Consider the following 25,157-nt stretch of genomic DNA (forward strand, 5'->3'; position numbering starts at 1 on the left):
CTGTCCTAGTACAGATAAGACAGCCTGTACTTTGTGTTTGAAAGAGTAAGGAGCAAAAGGAAAGAGCACTTATTTGAACTTGAATGCCCTTAGTACAACAGTTCTCAACCTGTGGGTCCCCAGATGTTTTGGCCTCCTAACAGCTGGTAAACTGGCTGGGATTTCTGGGAGTTGTAGGCCAAAACACCTTGGGACCCACAGGCTGAGAACCCCTTCCTTAGTACTTACATGAACTTGTAAACATTAATTCTTATTGATCAACATTCATGATGGTTGTTTATTATGATGGTTTTGTGAAGCCTTTCATGTTCAGAAATGGCATACCATTGATTACCAATTCCTGAAAAAAGCAAGCAGTTGCCTTCTTGCCCTTTTTGTGCATTTCTTGGAGAAACCTGGTTGGACCATTACAGATAATGGTCTGGTTGATCTAGGCTCTTTGCTATCTTCTAAATCAGCTAGATATCTACTAATGTAACTTGCATTTTAAAATCTTTATATGATCACTGTTTTCAGAAGGGTTCTTGTTTGTGCTTGGAGGCCAAGATGATAACAAAGTCACTTTATGTTCTGGGGAAAAATATGATCCAGATACCAATTCATGGAGCTCTTTGCCACCAATGACGGAGGTGAGTTTGCCTTTCTGTTCAACCCTTCCATTGACTGGATTACACTGTTCAAATCTGTTCCAAAACAGTTTATGCCATATACCGTATATACTCAAAGATAAGCCGAGTTTTTCAGCCCTTTTTTGAGCTGAACCCCCCCCCCCCCCCGGCTTATAATGGGGTCAAGCCAGCTAGCTGAGCCTAGATGCCATTGCTTGCTATATATGATGTATTTATCTCTCATCTTACCCTCCTTTATCAGTCTGTTTTTTTTTCCCAAAGTCTCCCTCGCTCTTACCAAGGAAATGTTTTGAAAAGGGAAAGGAGAGGGACAGAAGTCCTTGTAAGTCAGGAAGAAGTATATCTAGAGATTTCCATGTACAGTAGAGGGATTAAGGAGGCAAAAGCCTATTAAACATCAAATTAGGTTATGATTTTACAAATTAAGCACCAAAACAACACATTATACAACAAATTTGACAGAAAAAGTAGTTCAATACGCAGTAATGTTATGTTGTAATTACTGTATTTATGAATTTAGCACCAAAGTATCACGATATATTGAAAACATTGACTACAAAAATGCATTAGATAATCCAGAACTTTGGATAAGCAAGTCTTGGATAAGTGAGACTCTACTGTAGCTGTATATCTGTATCTATTATGTATACAATATAGATATATCTATGTTTATATGTAGATATAAACATAGATATATAGGGCTTGCAAATATTGCAGGAAGAAAATGCACATATATAGAGAGGATTTGCAAACATTTCAGGAAAAAATACATATGTGAAATTAGTATATATAATTGTAGAGCTATATTTAGTTCTGCATTGTTTATAAAGGCATTGAATGTTTGCCTCTTACTATGTTGGAAGCCAGCTTGAGTCCCCATGGGGAGAATACGGCGGGATATAAATTAAGTCGTCTTATTCTTCCTATTATTATTATTATTATTATTATTATTAAGTTATTGTTGATACTATATTGTTTTTGTTGATACTACTTTTCCACTTACAGAGCTAGTTTACTGTTTTCCTTTGAAATACAGTAAATATTCAAAAACATTTAACCTACTGATGCCTCAATTAATGTAATTTTATTGGCATCTATTTTTATTTTGAATTTTACCAGTAGCTGCTGCATTTCCCACCCTCAGCTTTTATTCAAGTCAATAAGTTTTCCCAGTTTTTTGTGGTAAAATTAGGTGCTTCAGCTTATATTCGGGCTGGCTTATACTTGAGTATATACGGTACATTTGTTGGCTCTTATGGTGTCATTACAACATCCGTTGCTTATGTATATTTTATAGTGAATATATTTATGAGAAGCTGGGAAGACTTTGTTGAAATTAAGGAAGTGAATTTAATTAAGAATGTAAATGTAATACATCTTAACTTCTTTCTGACAGGCGCGACACAATTTTGGCTTGGTAGAAATTGATGGGATATTATATGTTCTGGGAGGTGAGGATGGAGAACGGGAACTCATCTCCATGGAGTCCTATGACATTTACAGTAGGACATGGACAAAGCAACCAGACCTGACCATGATTAGAAAGGTAGGCGATGAACTAAACAAAATCAATAAAATGGAACAATATTTGCTAAAGCCATTTCTAAAGGGCTTCACATAGTTTTTGATATTTGCAACCCTGTGTTATCAATTTTCACAATTCTTAAAATGTATAAGATGTAATAAAAGCTGTCATACTTTTTAATAGTCCCAGCATGCTAGTATATGGTCTTATGAACATGACACAGTATGGAAAGGAGGACAGAGTGAAAGGAGAGAAAATAAACTTTGGGGACCAGTTCTCGGAGAGTCTTAAGGGTTTTAAGTATCAAACTAGTGTTTGATTTTTTTATATATAAATTTTTATTTACTTTTACAACTTACAATGAAACAGAACACAAAAAATGAACATTTTACAAATATATAACCCCGCCACCAAGGTCTGAACAAGTATCATTTCCTTTACCATAAAATGTATAATTCAACCAGTAAACAAATGTCATATCCAAAATTCCTGACTGACAAGGTTGTATTGTTTTACCTTTTCACTCTCTAAAACATATTTAATAAAAACCAACCAATATGAATCAAAATCTTATCTATTAGCCCCCCCCCCCAAATACACCCTTATTTCCATTGCTAGTTTATCATTTAAGGTTACGTTCCATACCTCCCCATACCATGCTTCCAATGTGGGATTGCTTATGGTCTTCCAGTTGCTTGCAGTTATAATAATAATATAATAGAATAATAATAAGAGTAAAAAAATCACCAATTCTTTCTTTTCCATTTCTAAATTCAACTTAGTGGCATCCATTAGTACTGCTAACCTAGCATTTGGGGTTAATGCGCGTTTTTTGGTACTTGATATTATTGTATGTTCGTTTTGTATTTGTAAACCGCCCCGAGTCCCCCTGGGGAGATGGAGGCGGGGTATAAAAATAAAATAATAATAATAATTATTATTATTATTGGGTGATATTTAGTCCTATAATGTTACCTATTTCCGTAAATATATTATTCCAAAAACTCTTCAGCTGGGGACATTCCCACCATAAATGATAATATGTCCCTTTGTACATGCCACATCTCCAGCAAACTAATATTTGACATGTGTAGTTATATTAAGATGTCAAGCTTGGTAGGAGAGAAACGTTAGAATGAGCTCCTGTATCCGTTCATATTGCTGGTTGTGCATCTACATTGTAGAATTAATGCAGTTTCACACCACTTTAACTGCCGTGGCTCAATGCTATGGAATCATAGGAGTGGTAGTTTGATGCAGCACCAACACTATTTGGCAGTGAAGGCTAAAAACCTTGTAACACTTCATAATAGATCAGGAAGTTGAAGTCCATTTCGTTCGCTGCTGAGATGTATGTTTTAAAGATGTACCAGTATATTTCTGGCAGAAAATACTTATTAGTTTTGTCTGACTCATCTGACATGTTTGTGTTTTTTTTCTTTTTTGCACTAATTGAAATAAATGCAATTTTACTGGATTACATTTTTAAGCAATACTGGAAAGAAACAAAAACAATATATTCCTCCCCGTCCACCTTCTATTTTCCTTGATATATTAAGAGATAATTGTGTTGAACTAAACTCTTCACCAGGAGAGTAAATAGATAACAGCTTAGTATATAGCTGCTAAAAAGAGCGAGCTTGGTTCCATTTGAGATAACACTTTCCAGATCACTTTCTTCACGGACTATTGTATTTTGTGTTTGCGGTGGATGAGTAATGGTATGCTTAACAATTTGTTAGTTCGTGTATGAGCGAACTACTCTTCTGTACAGAAATGTATTCATTTTAACTGAGCTGTACTTCATTTGTAATCTTTTCCATTACTGTGTTACATAATTATAATAAGTTGGTTTTTATTTTAATTTTTAAGATTGGTTGTTATGCAGCGATGAAAAAGAAGATCTACGCAATGGGGGGCGGTTCCTATGGCAAGCTTTTTGAGTCCGTTGAATGTTACGACCCAAGGACCCAGCAATGGACTGCTATTTGCCCTCTAAAAGAAAGACGGTGTGTACGGTGTATTACAATTAATTTTCCAGATTTCTAGAAATGTATATAACCTATTGAAACCCACATACCACCAACAGATGGAAACAGGAGTGTCCTTAATTCCATTCTCATGTTTATATATTTCTAGGTTTTAATTGCATTGCATTGGTTTTACTTAGCCACTTTGAGTCTCCTTTGTTCGAGAGTAACAGCGGGATATAAATAATAGTCATGATAATGCACCCATTCACATTGCATTAAGCTGCAACTGGATTCCTATGCAATTTCGAAAGACTGGGAAATGGAGAGAAACTGTTGCATCCATTATTGCTCTAGTGAAGACAAATTTGTTTTCCTTGCAGAGGTGCATAATACCTTTTCCCTAAGAACAAATAATAATAATAAGACTTTATTTGTATTCTGCCATTCTGTCCTATCTCCCCAAGGAGAATCAGAGCGGATCCAGAGGAACTCAGACCCTGACTCCTGAGTCAAGACAGACCCTGATTCTTGAGAAACCCTCCCGTGTGTGTTTTATTAAAAAGATGTCCCCGGTGTTAACTGCGGTATAATACGGGCACATCACTTGTCTTCTCTTTTCCTATTCCTGAAATGTACGCTGCACTTTCTCCCTAAACGCCAGTGCTTTAAGGTAGTATCACAAATGGTACAATGAAGAAAAAGAGAGAAGGCTGATAGGTGTTGGTATTGGCCTGGTTGATTATGGCTTGTTAGAATCATAACCTAATGGGTAGCAGAGTTTCAGGAGTGTTCATTTAGTTTATTGGGTAATGGAAGATCACTGGGCCTGTAAATATCTTGTTTCTATTCAATGCTCTCGGCAGACAAAGATTCAAGTAAGCTTCTTTAAAATAACAAGTTTGTTTTACTCACACTTTCATGTATTTAAATATACTGGTACATTTCTTGTCAGGTTACGCTTTAAAACATTTCAGTATTATCTTTAACTCATAGTCTTTAACAGTCTCTAAACTACTGTATATTGATATGTACAGCTCTCTTTCATAACAGTCTACTTCCAAAGGACTCAAGCCTCAACTGACTTCTAACTTCTAACATTGGCTTCTGTACTTAAACAGACTCAAGCCCCAACTGTCATTCCTTTTAAAAATGAACATTCTAAACAGTCGCTGAACCAGTCACATGGTCTGCAGCCTCTCTCACTGCTTGCAGTACATAGAAATAAGGAAACTGCAAACCAGAGAAGACATACACTTTGAGAAATAAACTAACATATTATAAAACAAAAAACATTAACTAGAGGAGGCTTGAGAAGGTCGCTATCTACAACAGTTGGAGAGAGGTATGGGAAATATGCAAAATAAATAATAGTGGGAACAAGAAACTAAGGTGATATCCAGTAACTTAAAGCTCCTATAAAATGAAGGACTTTTCTTTCAGTTCAAGCCATGGTTTTCCTTCGTTTTATGAATGGAGGGGTTTTGGCACAACAACGGTTCTTGTATCACATAAGTACTCTCAGTAGGAATACTTAGAATGGATGCTAATTTTTGATTTGCATTCCATTACTGCTGTATGGTGATCTTGATAATCAGTTTTGGTGTATGTTTTTAGAATAGTGTGTTTTTATATGTAAGTTTTTTGTGTATATGTTACATTGATGTATTTTGATTTTCTTGTACCTTGCCTTGAGCATTAGCAGAGGTGGGTAACAAATCAAATTTATTACTATTAGTACTATTATTACCAGTAAATTGCCAAATTCCTCTAACCTGGCGGTACATTTCCTCTCCTGCATTGTGTTCCAGGTTTGGGGCTGTGGCGTGTGGCGTGGCTTCGGAGCTCTACGTCTTTGGTGGGGTGAGAAGTCGGGACGATAACCAAACCAGCGAGATGGTGACCTGCAAATCAGAATTCTATCATGATGAATTTAAGAGGTAACAACAGCTTTTTACACAACCCACCAACAAGATTGAGTAATGAGTAATATGCTTTTTTGGAAACACGCCTTCAATGTGTATTTATATGAATGTTATTTGAATGCTTTTATGTAATTAATTTATTTTGTAAAGAATTGCAATTTGGAATCGTTTTATATATGTGTTTTATACTTGTAAGCTATCCTGAGTCCCCCTTGCGGGTGAGTAGGGCGGGATAGAAATGTTGTAATAAATAAATTTTAATATAAGTTTTCTTCTTTAATACATACACTTTAATTCAGTAGTATTAATGCACATAAAACATGTCTGCACAGAGGTCAGTTTTTTTTCCAACAGAGGGAGAATAGACAGGAGACACATTTTATTTGAAGTACAGCGAAACCTCGACTTAAGAGCATCCTAACTTAAGAGCATTTAAGAGCCTTCGCTTGCCCCGTGTTTCACTTTGAGATAAGAACAGCATTTTAACTTAAGAGAAAGCACCAGAGGGAGTGCAAGCACAAGAGTACAGAGATTTAGGACTTCAAGGGAGCAGCCTCCATGCCTTGTTCTTTTGTCTGCTTTGGGAGATTGCTGTCTGCTTTGGTCTTCTCTGCTTTGCGAAACTTGGGGTTAATTGGTTTTGTGTATTTTTTATTCCTGGTCTGTTTGGCTTCATGAAGAGAGAGAACAAGCTGGGTTTCTTCCAACTCTATGATTCTAAGACAAGGGAGGGCTGAAATGAGTCCAAGATGATGAAGAAAAGGATGCTTCTGCCTCTTCACTTGGTTCTTTGAGCTTCCTTGCCACAACTTTGTGCTTCTGGCATTTTAAAGTTTATCTTTCTTTTTTGTATTGATCCATGTGAATGTGCATTTATACATTATTTGTTATTTATAAAGTACATTTTCTTATTTCAAAACATGTAACAAATTAGCATTTCAATATATTCCAGTGGGAAAATTCGCTTTGAGATAAAAGTGATTTGAATTAAGAGCTCGATCATAGAATGAATTTAATTCTTAAGTCAAGGTATTACTGTAAATACACTACTAAATGGCAACTGGAGTGTATCAGTCAGGAAACCTTTTTCCTGAAAATAAGAAATCCTCAGTAAAGATTTCTTGTCTATAAATATGGTATCAGTTATATTTCTGTTAACCAGAAGAGGGTGCTGTTCTATAAGATTGATTCCTCCAAAATCCTTTTTATTCAGTATGCCGCAGTGTCTTGATACTCAGTAAGAGTTTTCAGATAATTAGAATGTTTTATTTAGTACTTTATCTACTTACTACCCAACCAGTTTCTTGCTCCTTGATTTAGGGAATATGATCTCTTTCTCAGTGAGTAGCCTTTCACAATGAACACATAGAGCTGTGTATGCTTAAATGCAAACTAGTAATTAATGTAAGTTCCCTTTCCTTGATTCAGTGGGTCTTCTCTAGTTGGGATGGGCAGCTGGATTTTCGGACATGCATTTTGTTTTTATTTTCCAAATCACCCTTTAAACCTTGCCTTTTCTTGCAGGTGGATCTACTTGAATGATCAGAACTTATGCATCCCAGCCAGTTCTTCATTTGTGTATGGAGCTGTTCCCATTGGAGCTAGCATTTATGTGATTGGAGATCTGGATACAGGTCAGGAGCTAAATGATGAATATAACTTTGGTGTCCATCCTATCCCCCCTTGTTGGATGTATATGCATTTTTAAAATATTAGAAAATAGCCTACAAGTGCCTGTAGCTAATAAGCTAAACGAAATAATAAATAAGGTAAAGGTTTCCTCTAATGTTAAGTCCAGTCATGTCTGACTCTGGGGGTTGGTGCTCATCTCCATTTCTAAGCCGAAGAGCCGGCGTTGTCCGTAGACACCTCCAAGGTCATGTGGCCGGCATGACTGCATGGAGCGCCGTTACCTTCCCACTGGAGTGGTACCTATTGATCTACTCACATTAGCATGTTTCCGAATTGTTAGGTTGGCACAAGTGAAAATATGTATGTGTGTATGTGGCTGGGGTGTACACTTCCACAGACAGGCTTCACAAAGAGCTAGAACCCACAGTGCTGGGGAGCCACCAAAAGCACTCCCTCCACTGACAGTTCAGGTTATAGCAAGTGCTATGAACATGTAGCCCAAGCCCTGCCAATGTCCTCCACAAACACTACGGTCCACCACCCAAGGAATGCTTTCATTTAGGAACAATTGCATCCTCGATTTTATGTGTTTCCTCCATCGCAAACATCCCAGTGTTTCTTACTCTCTCAGTTGGTGTGGAATTTGCATGATCCCACCCACCACCTCTCCCTTAATCCTTTCCTATTCTTTTCAACTCTGTCTGCATAACAAACAGAGCAGAACCGAGCAGCAACTAAACATACTGAAGGAGTTTGGGGGATTGACTCCACATGGTGGAAGTTGTAATTCACCCTGCATCAAGTCAGAGCACTGTGACCCCCACTGTCAATGAACCTGGACCACATTTGGCACCCCCATGACCAAAGAAAAATACTGGAGAAGTTTGGAGGGAATTCACCTTGATTTATAGCCATTGTTAGTAATGGGATTTATAGTTCACCTGCAACCAAAATGCATGCCTAACCTCGCCAATGGTGGACCTGGGCCTAACTTGGCACACAGAACCCCTATGATCAACTGAACGTACTGGAGGGATTTGACAGGACTGACCCACCATGGTGAGAGTTGTAATTCATCCTGCAGCTGGAGAGCATACTGAACCCCATCGATGATGCATCTAGAGCACATTTGCACAACATGACAAACTTTAAGTACTGATAGAGTTTCAGGGGGTTAATCCGGTAAGATGTGAGTTGTAGTAGACCAACAACCTTAATGCATTTTGTAAAATAAAAAATATAACCCTTGCAACGCCGGGTACTCAAGCTAGTATATAGTCTAAATAAATTAATGAGGGTTGGCTCCATCAATAGCTACTAGTTGCAATAGCTGCAATATTCCTCCATGTATGAGTTTCCAATGTGAAACCAAAGCTACAATTGAATTTGGGTCTTGCAAGTTGGCTTCTCATACAGAGCTGGTTGGCTGCTGTGTGGAGAGAATGTAGGGCTTCAGAGCCCTCGGTCCGAATTGTTGTCATTGCTCTGATGAAGCTATTTTGTAATATCTGTCTTCTTGGCAGGTACCAACTACGATTATGTTCGGGAATTTAAAAGAAGCACCGGAACATGGCACCACACAAAGCCGCTCTTTCCCTCGGATCTTCGCCGGACGGGATGTGCCGCTCTACGGATTGCCAACTGCAAACTCTTCCGGCTGCAGCTCCAACAGGGATTGTTCCGCATCCGTGTCCCTTCGCCTTGAGAGAGGCCTCCAGAAAGTTGAGGAGCTAGGAAGAACTTGAGAGAAGAGGGCTGCCACCATAACAATTTAGCTTTATATAGAGGAGAAACAAACATCTTGCAGCAGAAACACAAACTGCATGTCCGATTGCAGTATGGTAAAAGTTCTAACTTTGCTTTCAGCTGCTTAAGTGCTTCAGCCTCAGCGTTTAACTGAAGGCGAGTCATTGTACACTAATAAATGGGCAAAGTGGAGTCACCTTACCTAAAAATGCGAGACCATGTGATCGAAACAATTTAATCGCTTTGGAGGTGGCACATAGGATCTTAAAAAGGAAGCCTGCTGAAATAGTGGCAGGAAAAAGTGCGAGAATCTCCAAAGGGAATGGTTACAGATAATCTTGGGTAGCGTTGATAATTTAAGAAATACTGCATGAAAACCAATCTCACTAAAATACCAAGAGAGGCTCCGCTGTGGAGAGAGATGGGCAATTGCACCTTTATTTACTTCAAGACTTCTTCACAATTCTGAGGTCTGTGCCTGAAAGGATAGCATTGTACATACATTTTTAGTGTGTTTCATTTCTAAGATTTTTTAAAATATATTTAAAATGGATTCAGTCGAACTAAGAGGTCTAATACAATAGAAGATTGATGACTGCACAGATTTTTTTAAAAAAAATCTTGTATACATCAAGGGATCTAAAGTTCTCATTGTGGAGCAGCACACGATAGCTGTGCAGAGGCCGGATGCTGCGCCTTCCTCATTCAGTGCAGACATTGGAAGGCTGGGCTTTCTACCATTGAAATATCTATGCAATGGATGGGAGTGTGCAGCTTTTTGTAAAGGTTTAATTTAATTTTTTTCCCAAATAGAACTACAGCTATCTTTCTACACAACTTGAAAACTGATGCAGGTTTACAGAATTGATCATTTTCATAATTGTACAAGTACACGGAAGTGAGGAAGATAGAATATCGAGCAGGGGGGCGTTGCTTTTTAGGCTACTGTGGGATTGAATGGTCAAATAGTAGGCAGTCCCCAAATTACAAACAAGATAGTTTCTGTAGGTTTGTTCTTAAGTTGAATTTGTTTGTAATTCAGAACAGGTACATTTTTAAAATGTAACTTACCTAAAATTATATATATATATTACTTTGGATCAGATGATTTCACCTCATTTTCTGTCCCTGTGAGAATTGGATTTTGAGAAATTTGGCTTGTTGTGGAAATGATTGGAGATAAAATTTCAGTGGAGACCTGTTTTCCCCATGGAGTTGTTTTCAGGAGTGAATTTTCCTTCTGAGGGGTAGCTTTCTCTCATTTCCTGTTTGTCTCAGTCTCGTTCTTAATTATGAGTAATTTGTAAGTCAGATATTTGTACCTCGAGGACTGCCTGTAATGCTTTTCTGACTCTGTAGAAGTGTGTTCAGGGTCAAAAGCCGGCTTATAGAGGACCTCTTTGTAAAATACAGTTTGCTGTGTACAGTAAACTTTAAATGCAGTTATTTTTGTTATTTTCCAAGATTTTAAAAGGTTTTTTCCCCCTCACAAATATTAATATTTAATTGCATTTACATGATGAACTTCTTTCTGGTAGAGCACAATTTACCTCACTTCTTAAAATTTTATTTTGTTTCTTTGTTAGTGAAACATAATAATATGGAAAAAAAATCCACTGGCCCTTTTCAGCTGTTTTACCCCACCATAAATGTGGTGTGACACAGCTGGAAATGTCAAATGTCTGTTAAAGCATGTATATTGTTAGAATACAGTGTTTTCTGCTCTGGAAAGTTGTAGAATCTCAGCTGTAACTATTATTATCCTAGATGCTGGTCTTGTTTACATCAGCAATATTCCTGTTGTTGTTTTGGAGTACATTGGAAAGGGAGACCACAATTAATACCCAGTAAACCGAACAGCTATATCTGAATTGGATTTTCCCCTAAAATCTATGGGGTTTTGGTGTGATCCAATCAAAAGATGTACATATTTGGATTACCATATTTCTTGAAAGACCATCAATGGTGAGACACATCACCAACAAAAATATGGTACATAAAATATACCTCCAGTTCTAATACACAAACCCATCTTAGAGATGTTTATCTAGAGGGAAGATGAATCTGAAGAAATGCAGTAGTACCGTGTAAGTCTAGCAGTTTTAGAGGGTGGCAAAAGACAAAAGCTTAATCCCTCCCAGGACAACCTAAAAGAAGTATCAGCCATTTCTGCTGTCTCCACCTTTACACTGCTTCTGGATTTATTGAATGCCTGAGTGGAAAAATAGAAGCAATTGCCAGTTTTCTTGCATTGTCCTATGTTTTACCCTCAACTTACCCATGGGTTGTATCAAAGTCCATAATTTGGGCCTCAAAACATGCCTTTGACGTATACATGAGATGGGCTTGTACAGTATATATGGCATTTCTCCTGAGAGAGAACATAGAAGGTGCAATCATATGGACTCACCCATATGTCCTTGTGAGTTCCCAATTCCTTTCTCAGCATGCATAGAATATCGGTCATGAGCATAAGCTCAACGTAGATACAGTGTGTTGGCGGGATGTCTTTTCTTTCTTAGGCCCCATCTACACAGCCATGTAATGTGGCATAGGTAATGGATTAGCATGAGGTGTCTAAATGACGTTCCAGATAAATCTGTTTAAATATGGAATAAACTTAATTATCCAGGTTTGTCCCAGGCTTAAAAATATCTTCAAATGTCCAAGCTTTCCATATGCTTCTGCAAAGGTGTTTAGAGTGGCTTGTAGGTCTTCTGAATGAGCACAGGCTACATTATCATCAACATATTGGAGTTCTGTAACAGACGTTGTGACCTTGGTTTTGGCTTTCAGTCTGCTGAGGTTAAATAGTTTGCCAGCAATCCAATAGGTGATTTCTACACCAGTGGGAAGCTTCCCATCAGCAAGATGCAGAATCATAGCCTCAAATAAGGTTGAGGCAATAACACATTTCTGTTTGACACCTGGTTCCACCTTAAATGGGTCACTTTGGGAGCTATTGCTGTCCACGACTGTTGGCATCATGGAGGAGCTGCAGGATGTTTACAAATTTGTCAGGGCGTCAGATTTTTAGGAGGATGATCCAAAAGGCATTGTGAGGTCATTGTGTTCACAAATGACCAAGTATGAGCACTGCTATCAGCATGACTCTGCTGAAGTTGCTCACTGCCTATTTGAATTTGTGGTGCATTGAATAAGTAGATCATGAGGCCACAGATGATGCGGATTGTTGTTGTTATTGTTATACCTTGTTTTTCCCCTCAGGAGAGAGACTCAAAGCAGCTCACAACATCAGGCTCACTATATTGCCAAATGCAGCCCACCAAATGGCAAAATGTGATTGGACTAGGTCAATCAGTAATTAGGATGTAACTAGTAATGGGTTGCCAACATAGGCAAAGTACCTCTATTTCGGTCACCAGAGAATACCCCAAATGTTGCTGCAATTGAAATAAATAAAATTTGGCTTTGAGTATTTATAGAGGAACTGATAGGGGATATAGTAGAACTAGCTGGCTTGAGTTGACACATCTGGAATTTTTCTATAGCCACACAGGGAAAGGTCTCTGAATATATCAAAGTTGCAACCATTTGTAGGATTACTTGGCTGGCTTTTAGATTTGGGGCAATGCTGCCATTTCTCTGTGGCTGAAATCCAAAATGTTGCAGCTGCTTAAGGCCACAGTGCGGTTGAACTCCTACCCCTTCCTTATCTGCACCTTTCAAAGGTATCTGAAGACCAACTTAGGAGGTTTTCCCAGCTCTCTGGAATTGATATTTTGGCCGTATAGAGATGTGAGGAGAAAATATGGCTCCATTCCTTTTCTGTTGGATTCTGCTGTTCCATCAACAAATCCACAGTTGGAGCTTCTGCTGTGTTGAACTTAGATTCTAATCAAACTCTTGAATTAGCATTGTGTAGTAAGTGTACTCTAGGATACGATTTAAAACTCTGTTTATTTTATTCAGACTTTTATTTTTTATTCCAGGTAAAAAGAATAGAAATCAAAGCTGGGTTTTTTTTTCAAAGTAAGTTTTTATGAAGTGAATTTCATACAGAATATGAGAAAGAAAAACATTTAAAGATAATTGAATACATAAAATACAGGTATGCCATTTCCCCAAACCCCTCACCCCCTTTGGGTCGCCATTCTCCTCCTCTCCTTCAGAAATGTACCCTTTCACTTCTTCCACAGGCAATGCACTAACAGTCTTTGTCAGGGTTCTCTACTATTTTAGCAAAGTCCTGGAAGCTTTTCCTTGCAGCCAGTAGTAAGAATCCAAGCTGCCCTTTGTAGTTTAGGAAGATATCTTCTGGAAAACGCAACACCACACACAAGTTGTTTGTTCCAAGTTATTTAGGAAGGCTTTTATCTTCAGTTGCAGTCTGTACAAAGGTATCTACAACACTATGAACCTACAGCTCTCTTTGTCTTCTCCAATCCACACTCCACCAGCCACTACAACTCAAAATCACCCCAACTCCAAACTCACCAAACACTCCTCCACAAAGCACACAGAATACCCTTCCCCAGTGTATCAGCCACCACCTGTTTGCTGCATGTGAATTGGCAATTTACTGATGGTGGCTAGGCCTCAGTTTTTGCTTCTATTTGCCATCCAAGATTATAGTGTATATGCAAACTCTTGACAGTCTTTCCCTTAAACAGTTTCTTTGCTCAGTATTTAGGTCAGATTTGCTTCCAAAAGCACAGAGCCTCTATTCGTCACACATAATTTAGTCTGCAATACCAAAAAAGCTGCTCTAGGTACCAAAACAATTTCTATGCAGGTACTACAAATCTCATCCATTAGAGAAGAGAGTTTTTAAATAAAAAATGGAGCTTGTAATTAATTTTTTTCGTATGTAAATAACATACATCTCAGATTTTTTTAAATGAAGAAGGACCACAGGGACTTGTTGTTTTTCTTAATTTATATTACAAAACTGCCTTGGAAAACCTCACTGCCTGTGATACGTATGGACTCTGCTGTCTTAATAGTATTCTAGGGCCATGCATTCAGATAGGAGAAAACAGCCAGCAATATTTTTGATTTGCATACATATTTTAAATTATGGAAGAACTCCTTCCCTGTGGCTCCAATCTGGACTCGTGGGAAGACATAGACACAGGGCTCAATGGGGCTTCCTTCATTTGCTCTCATCTTCTAATTAATTGGAGCCTGTCATACATTTTCTAGCCAAGCCATTGGATGGGTGTCTGGAGAACGATGCATGTAGATCTCCTTTGTGAGTTGGGGCAGAGAGACCAGCAGTCCTCATATACCAAAGGACAAACCAGATAGATAAGAATATCCCATTAATCAAAGTGCTGATCACCTCCTCAGTCAATATCCACATCTTCCTGATGGGCCCCAAGACTATGGGCAATGCAGTTCAGATACAAAAGGACCATATAGCTCCATTGTCTGGTTACTTAAATGATAATGCCTTGTTTTCCTTGCTATGGCAGGAGATATCCAGAATCATTAAAATATTTGTGTATGGCCCTTGGATCTAATCAAATGTCCTGTGGCCTTTATATGATCATAAGTGAAATCTTTTTAGTAATAATTTGTACATTTTCTGTTCATAGTTGTGTGTCTTCAGGTCTTTTCTAGCCCACAACAATGTTGTCACGGGTTTTTCAAACCCTGCTGTCTAGAGTTATAGTCCAAGGCTCAAACCACTGCACTATGCTGCCTCTTGTAATATTAATAGTTTAGTTCTAGAACTAGTTCTCCGTTATGAGCTCTCACCAAGGATATACTTCAATATAAGAGGGTTCCAAGTACTACTTATCAAAAGGCATTTGTTTTGTTGATTTCATTTATGTGCCACCAAAGAGTCCAAGGGGAATGTGTGGTGTTCTACCTCCCTGCTTTATCTTAACACATGAGAGGGTGAGACCAAAATCTTGGTGCAGCAATATATCTTGATTAAAACCAGTTTCCATGTGAACTTGTATTTTCCCTCCTGAATTGTTAATCAAATAATGAAGAATTTATATGTAAGCTCCCTCAAGTTTGTTCAAAATAAGAAACTTTTTCAGTGTAATAGTATATGGCAAATTCAACAAGGAGTATCCTTTTACTATAAAGGAAAGAAACATTTCTGCTGGTTGTTTAGAAACAAGTGGGTCGGTACTGAGAGTAGGTTTGGATGGTTTGTTTGTTACATGGTACTTAGTTGCTGATTGATAGGAAGCCAACTGAGAGTTACAGTGTAGGTGATACCCAGGAAAGAGAATTTGGGCTTGCTGCACCAATTTATCCATCTCCCATTTGCTTTGAAAAAGTCCTGGAGAGAAAACTCCTTTTGTTGGCTTTCCATGACCCATTTGATTGATCTTGTTAACCACCTGAGAGTTTCTGCTGAAAAAGGAGACAGGATATTAGTCTTGATAAGCTCCACATTGAATTAAAGTTAGCCTATCAATATAGCCATGAAGTTCAATGTTTTTTCCGTATTAATAATAATAATAATATACTTGATTTATATTCTGCTCTATCTCCCTAAGGGGACTCAGATCAGATTACATATACGGCAAACATTCGATGCTGTTATACAATTAACAACAAAGACAGACAATACATAGACAGAGGCAAGGCTTCCCTCTTTTTTCATCTCTGGCATCTGGAGGCTATGTTTGACTTGGCCATGGAAAGGTGCTGTTCCATTTTCCACCCCAAACATGTTGCCCCTTCCTGATCGAATTGCTGGTATGTCATCAAGGCGCCTTTTTACCTCCCCGCCAAAGTAATACCTGTTTATCTACTCACATTGCTGTTTTCGAACTGCTAGGTAAGCAGAAGTTGGGGCTGACAGAGGGAGCTCACTCCTACCCACAGCTTGAACTGCTGATCTTCCGATTGGCAAGATTTTCTATAGCTGGTGGTTTAACCCACTGTGCTAACTGTGGCCCCTATGTTATGTTTGATTTCAGATGTTGAAATAAATGAACAACAAGATTTTGCCTTCAATTGTGTTTTAACCATTAGCTATAGCCAGAGAGAGAGAGGGAATGCATGCAGGTTGCATTGGAATTTTCCAGCCTTGTGCTTCGCATGCGCGCAAACAACCATTGCTCTTTCAATTTGGTCCAAAGAGTCCGTGGTTTATTCTGCTTTGATACCAAGGGCCTTGGTCTTTCCATTCGTAAAGGTGCTATTTTGACATAACGTCTGAATTCTCGACCACTACACTTGAAAAGTTTACATGTTTAACCATTACTTGATTGGGGATCCTTAGCTAGTGGTGACCAGTTCATCATTCCATTATTAGTTGAGGAAAGGAAAATGGTGTATATTTAATTATTTTTATCTTTATTTATGCTTCTAATTAAATATAATAAATATCATTTACTGAAGTCTTTCCCCTTCCCTTTTTGTTTCTTTTCTTTTTTTGCAGTCTGTATGGCTGTAAAATGAAGTGTTTCATGTACGTAAGAGATCTTTCCCAAAAGTCCCTGATGAAATGGTTCAGATCTCTTTTATCAATTCCCAAGAAGCATCAGTAGTTAAATATAAAAAGTTAAATCCAGTTGTTGGTTTCAACTGGCGTTGAGAGAACTTATATAAGGGTTGACTTAACAAAGTTCCCATTAAGTCGGTGTTTCTAGTTGGGACTAACTGGATCTAGTTAGATTTTAGCCAAAACAATTAGGTGGCTTGGTCTTTAAAATAGTACTTGGGGCAGGAGGAGTCTAATGAAAAATGAACCAAAAATGTACTTAGAATTCTTTGAAGAAGGAGAGAAATAGCCAAACTGAATATGGCATGAAAGACATCGCTATGTCTCTTGTTTGTCCGCTTCTTCATTTATAACATTGTGGTGGGAACCCTCAATTGTATTGGGACCACAAAGGGAGAGTATCAGTCCTTTCTCATGCTATCTTCCCAGCAGAAAAATATTTATTTGTGTCTGAATTGACAAATTAAGTCAAGTGCTTCAAGCAGAACAGTTCCTAGCCCTAGATTGCTCTCCCAAATTGCACATTTGATACATGTACTCTACGTACAATTAATACTGCCTTCCTGTTATATTTTCTCCTGTTAGAGCTTAAATTTAAGTTCAGACATTTGAGTTATCCCAATTCCTATTCTCACCACTAATGTGAGCTTATAGAAGATTCAAGTAAAGAACTCTTTTTGCTCAGCCGCTGTATAAATCCATTGTGGGCAAAGCTTCTTCCAAGAGTAAATATTTTCACCCTCTTGTCTTGCTATTTGCTTGCCTCCACAGCTATGCAAATTTACTATATGTACACTTTTGGAAAAGGCTATGTAGCTGAGAGGTAATGTCTAAATGTTCTTTAAATGTTTCTGCTTTCTGCCAGGGCATTCAGCAAGGCAGTTGTGAACTTATTGTGATTACATGAAAACACTCAAGTAAGGCCATCCGCATCTTCTCTTTTGGGTGATGGCCATTTGACATTCCAGTCAGAACGACTACCTCTGGTTTATCTGGTTCAGGAAAAAAGACAAACATAGGTATGTGTAAGCACATAGGTTGCCTAATAGTCATTTGTGTCTGAGTTAGTACTTCCCTTTGACTTACTTACAAGGCAGCCACGTTAGTTGCTGGGCAAGTTTTCATTCTTTGTCCTATTTGCACATTTGGGTTTCACTGAGCAGGGAAAATGTATTTCATTTTAGTTCACATAACAATTACAAGTTATAATATAGCTTCCTTTGATGGGATCAGAAAAAAAATGATTGTAATATCTTCTTTTATTAGTGGCTCAATGTATTTGAGTTGATATTTTTAGCCTTGTATGGCATTGTTCATACAGCAGTTAGATGTTGCTTGTGCTTTCAACACATCCACGTTGTTTAATCACAGAAATTCGGTTTATTTAAGGAAATGTACCATTTTGTACTCTTCAAAGTGGCCTTTTGGGAGGAGAAGCACACACTATATGAAATTGGCATTGTATCACTGTGCAATTTCAGTGGATTTTTCAAAATGGACAATGGCTATGCTTCTATGAAGGAAATTCACTCTTTTGTCAGAAAGTATGCGGGATCAATGGGCCAAAAGTCCATATTTTCTGTCATTGTATGTTTTGCTGTTGGTGTTATGGACAGCCACGTGGGCTTCAGTGTCAAGAAATATATACAAGGCTTTAAAGAAATCTGTTAGAACCAGTTACAATGATTCTCAGCTTGTGGGTCTCTAGGTGTTTTGGCTTTCAACTCCCAGAAATCCTAACAGCTGGTAAATTGGCTGGGATTTCTGGGAGTTGTAGGCCAAAACACCTGGGGACCCACAGGTTGAGAACCGCTGAGTTAGAGTGAACATAGTAAGTCAATTCCTGAATAGTAAATTAACATCTAAATAAATCCAGGTCTATTTTAGTGGGACTGCAGATAGCACTGAGGCCAAGAATCATTCTCTAATAGGGGAAGATAATGGACCAGCACTCCTTCCCATGGAATCTACATACATCATGTATAGGGATTAACATTTGCCATTTGTAATATTGTTAGTCACAATATATTTGTGATGTCAATGGTAGATAAGAAGTGCACCTTTAAGAAGAAAATGATAAAGAACAATGTCTTGTAGGAAGGCTTTCATGGCCGGAATCACTGGGTTGCTGTGAGTTTCCGGCCTGTATGGCCATGTTCCAGAAGCATTCTCTCCTGATGTTTCACCCACATCTATGGCAGGCGACCTCACAGGTTGCGTGGTCTGTTGGAAACTAAGCAAGTGGGGTCCTCTATCCACTATATCTATGGAATGATGTCCAGGGTGGGAGAAAGAACTCTTGTCTGTTTGAGGCAGATGTGAATGTTGCATTTGGCCACCTTGATTAGAATTGAATGGCTTTGCAACTTCAAAGCCTGGCTGCTTCCTGCTAATCAAGGTGACCAATTGCAACATTTACACTTGCCTCAAACAGACAAAGAGTTCTTTCTCCCAACCTGGACATGCTGCAGATATATTAACCTCACTTGCCTCATTTCCAACAGACCTCACAACTTCTGAGGATTCCTGCCACAGATGTAGGCGAAATATCAAGAGAGAATGCTTCTGGAACATGGCCATACAGCCTGGAAAACTCACAGCAACCTAGAGATAAAGAACAATCACAGACATGTGCAGCATATTATCACTTATGTGAGAAAGAGAGTCTCAACATGGAGCTTATCAGAAGCAAGCAGTTAAGAAAAATAAGTTAGTACTTTGTGACACATAATTATAAAACATAGTTCTTTTCATCCATTAACATTTACAGCTGAACTGCTGAATTTCAGAATTTTTTTTATTTTTTCTTACCTTTGATGTTATGATGGCCATGCAAATGACTAACATGAAAAATCCAGAATCACAAATTGTATGGGAACCAGACATGGAGGCCTGATTAAAAAGTATCCCCACATATGCACAACTTCACCTATCTTTAACCACTAAACAATGTTTGATAAAATGTTGCGTTAAATTGCAAACCAAACAACTGAACAATTAACATGAATAAGTTTTAGATTTTTCTAGAATGGCAGAGATTTGTCTTAAGTTGCCTGTTCAGTGCCATGTGGATGTTCACAATTCTAAATCCTGCAGATTGCCGATACTAGTGATAATACACTTGTTGCTGTCGGTGCTAACGCACCATCCTCTGCAAATCTAAAGGGCCGTGGTGACTAACGTACCTCCAAGTTTTAATTTCTTCGAATCGGTCAACAGGGTTTGTTCAGTTGTCATACTTCTCTGTAAGATGCCCCAAAGCATGTCCACCACATTCCTTCCTATTACAATGCCGAATGGAGGTTGTAGAACAGGCATGGGCAAACTTGGGCCCTTTGGGTATTTTGGACTTCAACTCTCACAATTCCTAACAGCCTCAGGCCCCTTCCTTTTCTCCCTCAGCCGCTTAAGCAACATCAACTTTCCATCATCTGAGGCTGACGATTCATTCCAGCTAAGACTTTTTTGGTAAAACTGAAGCTACTTGGAACCATCTGTAAACAATGGAATGCAGAATGAGCTTTATGGATTCTGCTCTGTTTGGTTTTCCTTTTCTTATTCCTTATCTATCCATTGTACATCAAATATTAATTGGTGCAGATGGGTGAATATTTTAAAAACTGTAGGATGTTTTCAGATATGACATTGACCATAGGGCCAAGACAAATTAAGTCCCATCCTCATAATTCAGGAGTTTGGGGTGCAACTCCCATTAGCCCTAGCCAACCTAACAAGTGGGTTATGAGAGTCTCACTCCGAAACCATGTTTGCCTGCTCCTCTAGAATTGTGCTACCCTTTCCGCTTGTTGGACATCTTTTCCTTTATGGCATCTGAACAAATTCATAGTTAAGTAAGTGTCGTGTTGTTCGTTTATTGGGTTTTTTTGGTGTATGGGATGCTGTGTCTCTTATTAGCTTGGACTTTTCAGTACAAAATCGATGTCAGAACCACTATGGTTGAGCTTGTTTCAGTGTTGTGCATGCTAACTCCTACGGTTATATTTGAAGGGAAAAAACTGTGCAATTTTAATGGCACTTTGTGATTGATTCGTGAAACCTGGGCTTTGCAATGGAACATAGGATACTGATGCGTAACAAATATCTTAGTATTGTTTGTGCTGTTTGTATGTCTTCAAGTGATTTGTCAGTGGCTGGTGTTTTCTCTGGGTTTTTTTTTAAACGTTGTGATCCTGAAAAATTGTGTTGGGGGATACTGTTGTAAAACTGAAATGCATATTTTTATTAATTGATTTGAGAGAAATCAGGGCTTTGATCCAGAAGCCCTGATAAACAGACACAACTCTGTGTTGTTGAAGGCTTTCATGGTTGGAATCACTGGGTTGCTGTGAGTTTTTTTGGCCTGTATTGCCATGTTCCGGAAGCATTCTCTCCTGACATTTTGGCCACATCTATGGCAGGCATTCTCAGAGATTGAGAGGTCTGTTGGAAACTAGGCAAGAGGAATGTGTTATCGAAGGCTTTCATGGCCGGGATCACAGGGTTGTTGTATGTTTTTCAGGCTGTATACTTCTGGGACATGGCCATACAGCCCGAAAAACATACAACAACCCTAGGCAAGTGGAGTTTATATATCTGTGGAATTATGTCCACGATGGGAGAAAGAGCTCTTTGTCTATTGGAGGCAAGTGTGAATGAAAACGGGAATTCCAGACATGAAACAATCAGGGACAGCTAATCACCTCCCAACAAAGGATTCCTCCAGGCAGGAAGCAGCCAGGCTTTGAAGCTGCAATGTCATTCAGTGCTAATCAAGGTGGCCAATTGCAACATTCACACTTACCTCCAACAGACAAGAGTTCTTTTTCCCACCATGGACATTCCACAGATATATAAACCCCATTTGCCTTGTTTCCAACAGACCTCACAATCTCAGAGGATGCCCGCCATAGATGTGGGTGAAACGTCAGGAGAGAATGCTTCCGGAACATGGCCATACAGCCCGATAAACTCACAGCAACCCAGACACAATTCTGTGTGTCTGGGGGCTTCCTAGTTCTGAACCAAGCCAATACATGTTGTGTTTCTCCTCCTCCTGTAAAGATAGATGCATCTTCAGTCTCTACACTCAAGTTACAACAGGCTCAATCCCATGTTTACATCTTGTTGGCCACTTCTTTCAAAATGCAACTGGTTATTTTACAGCCATCTGCGGTACCCATGCAAGGATTTTTGGGGACACACCAACACTTTGCCAGTTCACACTCCTGGCTTTCTGCTCTTTTAAATCAAAACACTTCCAAAAGCTGCACTCTTCTCCTCTCCTAATATCCGTGTTCTCCCCTACAAAAACTACATCGGCTTTAACTCAGACAAGATCAAAACCCTTTGTATGAATTAGTGCTGGATCAAATCCAATATATTGCAGTATTTGCTTCGGGATCATTTCACATGCTCTTTATCCACCAGTCTGAATTCCTTTATTCTCACGGGTCTCTTTTTGAGGTTTACATATATTTTTAAAAATGCAAAAAGGGGTACAAAATGGTTCTTGGATTAAGTAGCATGTTGTTTACATTTTCCGTATACTGTTGGGCAAGTTGGGGGCTTTTGTTCTTGGTTTAAGTTTGTGCTCTAGGGCTCTGGGGCCACTGTGCGGATTGTGGCGTAATACTGTACTAAGGATCAGTGAGAAGCGTGTTCTCTTTTTTAAATGTAGTTTGTATTGACCGGGTTTTATAAATTGTACAATAAAAGAGTGTCGTATTTTGATCTGAAATTTGTGTACGGTAAAAGTCACTTTATGTGTTGGAGGTTTGTCAAAAACTTGAATTATTTTGTAGAAGGGTTCAGACCAACATTGAATTGTCTTAAATTAATTAATGAACTAACCAAATAAACATTTTATGATTTGCATACATTTACCATCTCTTGTATGAACCATTTTCTATTGGTGTTGTTTTCATTACTCCTTGAGGAAATGAAAGGGGAATATTATGGAAAACGAGTTGATTGTGAAAGGGGTCTTGTAGAACAAACGGCTCCAGATTCTGGTCTAGAAATCATAAAGTATACTTTCGCTCTCAACATCCTCAAGTCGCTATAACGAAGCCAGTGTGAATGGTAGAGATTTCACAATTGCGAAGTACATGGGCTTAAGCTTGGCCACAGCATTTCATACATGGAAAGTATATCAATAAATCAACTTATATATTTTTTTAAAACAGCCTTTGTAGAGGACACATGTCTGTCTTACTGCAATGGCTCTTTATGACTGATGATTAGTTGTAAGTTCTGGGTTATGACTTCCGAAGCCCTAATCTGAAGGATCTTACACTTTCATGTCTGTATTTTCCAGGATTGATCCCACATCCAGAGAGCCATGTCATGGCTGGTGCCAGTGGATCTGGAAGAAATTTGGCACACATACCCACTGTGACCTACTGAAAACACTGGTGGTATTTAGGGGGAAGGTGTGGATCTAGGATGATGGGAGTTATAGTCCACCAACATCCAGAGAATGGTGTGAAGTCGGTTGACGGTGGAGCTAAGGCAAAATTGCTACACATACCCAACACAACCAACTTTAGATACCAATGGGGTTTGAGGGTGCATGCCGGAGAATGATGGGAACTGTAGTCCACCCACACCAAGAGGATGGGTGTTGTAGTCCACTCACATCAAGAGAGCACTATGAACCCCATTGATGATAGATCTGGATCAGATTTGATACCCACATACCCATCTTACTTACTTACTTAGGCGATCCCTCGTAGGCCGAGGATGATGGTCCTCTATTTCTGGTGTCTTGGGGGTGTGTCTGTAGGTGGCTGAAGAGACCTATTCCTGATCTGCATGTTCTCCCGCAGTGAGGACATCGGTTTCCAGGTGGAAGGCGGTCCCGGTCAGGGTTGGCTTGACGCTCCTTCCTCTTGGCACATTTCTCCCTTAAGCCCTCCATTCGTGCCTCTTCAAACTCTGCAGCACTGCTGCTCACAGCTGACCTCCAAATAGAGCGCTCAAGGGCCAGGGCTTCCCAGTTCTCGGTGTCTATGCCACAGTTTTTAAGGTTGGCTTTAATCCCATCTTTAAATCTCTTTTCCTGCCCACCAACATTATGTTTCCCGTTCTTGAGTTCGGAGTAGAGTAGCTGCTTTGGGAGACAGTGATCGGGCATTCGGACAACGTGGCCAGTCCAGCGGAGTTGATGGCGTAGGAACATCGCTTCAATGCTGGTAGTCTTTGCTTCTTCCAGCACGCTGACATTTGTCCGCCTGTCTTCCCAAGAGATTTGCAGGATTTTTCTGAGGCAACGCTGATGGAAACACTCCAGGAATTGAGTGTGACGTCTGTAGACTGTCCACATTTCGCAGGCATAGAGCATGGTTGGGAGGACAATGGCTTTATATACAAGCACCTTGGTATCTCTACGGATGTCCCGGTCATCAAACACTCTGCTTCATTCTGAAAAATGCTGCACTCGCAGAGCTCAAGCGGTGTTGTATTTCAGAACCCATCATGACCCACTTGAAATACTGGTAGGGTTTGGAGGGAGTGCAGTGACAGAGGATGATGGGAGTTGTAGTTCAGACATGTCCAAAATGCCTAACACGGGCATCGCCGAGTAACTAAGCTAGTAAACTAATGAATTGAAATGCATAAATAATCATAGTTATTACGTTTACATCCCTTCCCTCCAGAGTGAAAGCTATGTGTTAAAGCAAAATATTTTTCCTTTACTCTTCAGAAACCGGCGAGTGTCTTTTGTGCATAATAACGTGTGATCCAAAGTTGCAGGAGTTGGACAAGATGACGGAACATTATCCATCCAAGGAGATCTTCACGAAACTGCTGGGGTGGAAAAATGGCCTTTGGGTAAAACTGAAAGAATGGTGTGTCTCCCTGTTTTTCTTTCTCTGTCTCCTCCTCTTTGCTGCTTCTTTGAGAAAAGTAGAGAAACAATGTGAATGAAGTGGATGAATGGAGAGAAACGAGGCAAGCTGCTTTTTGCCATGAATGAGGGGGACGTTGGAGTTGTCTGAGGCCAGGCGAGATGCGTCGCGGCTGCCTTGCGACATGTGAGGAAATAGGCCGCAGTCTCTCTCACGTGGAGGCAGGGCATGTCTCACGGAGAAGCGCTCCCTGCAGCCCGGATCCCCTTCATTCTGACAGGATTTAGCATTTCAAAGCACATCGCTGCTTTGCAACTCCCGCCACGGGCTTAAAAATAGCTTTGCGGTTATTTATAGAAGCTCCAGAAGCTTATTCTACTTGGGTATCCTGATAGGAATCATATGGCAAGGCAGGAGGGGGAAAAACACCCCTTCCTTTCTC

The 25,157-nt window shown here is 39.3% G+C and overlaps 1 protein-coding gene across 3 annotated transcripts in view; it reads left to right on the plus strand.

The window, feature by feature from the left end:
* Positions 1-22,743, plus strand: part of gan (gigaxonin) — a 38,896-nt gene extending 16,153 nt beyond the window's left edge. For all 3 annotated transcript variants that reach the window (XM_003222967.4, XM_062962032.1, XM_062962031.1), the window contains 6 exons: positions 517-629; positions 2,026-2,175; positions 4,027-4,163; positions 5,936-6,064; positions 7,574-7,683; positions 9,205-22,743. In XM_003222967.4, coding sequence (XP_003223015.1) covers positions 517-629; positions 2,026-2,175; positions 4,027-4,163; positions 5,936-6,064; positions 7,574-7,683; positions 9,205-9,386 — 821 coding nt within the window. In that variant the 3' untranslated portion in view covers positions 9,387-22,743. The remainder of the gene's footprint in view (positions 1-516; positions 630-2,025; positions 2,176-4,026; positions 4,164-5,935; positions 6,065-7,573; positions 7,684-9,204) is intronic.
* The last annotated feature ends 2,414 nt before the right edge of the window (positions 22,744-25,157 follow it).

This window comes from Anolis carolinensis, unplaced genomic scaffold (assembly GCF_035594765.1).
Source record: "Anolis carolinensis isolate JA03-04 unplaced genomic scaffold, rAnoCar3.1.pri scaffold_9, whole genome shotgun sequence".
NCBI lineage: Eukaryota > Metazoa > Chordata > Lepidosauria > Squamata > Dactyloidae > Anolis > Anolis carolinensis.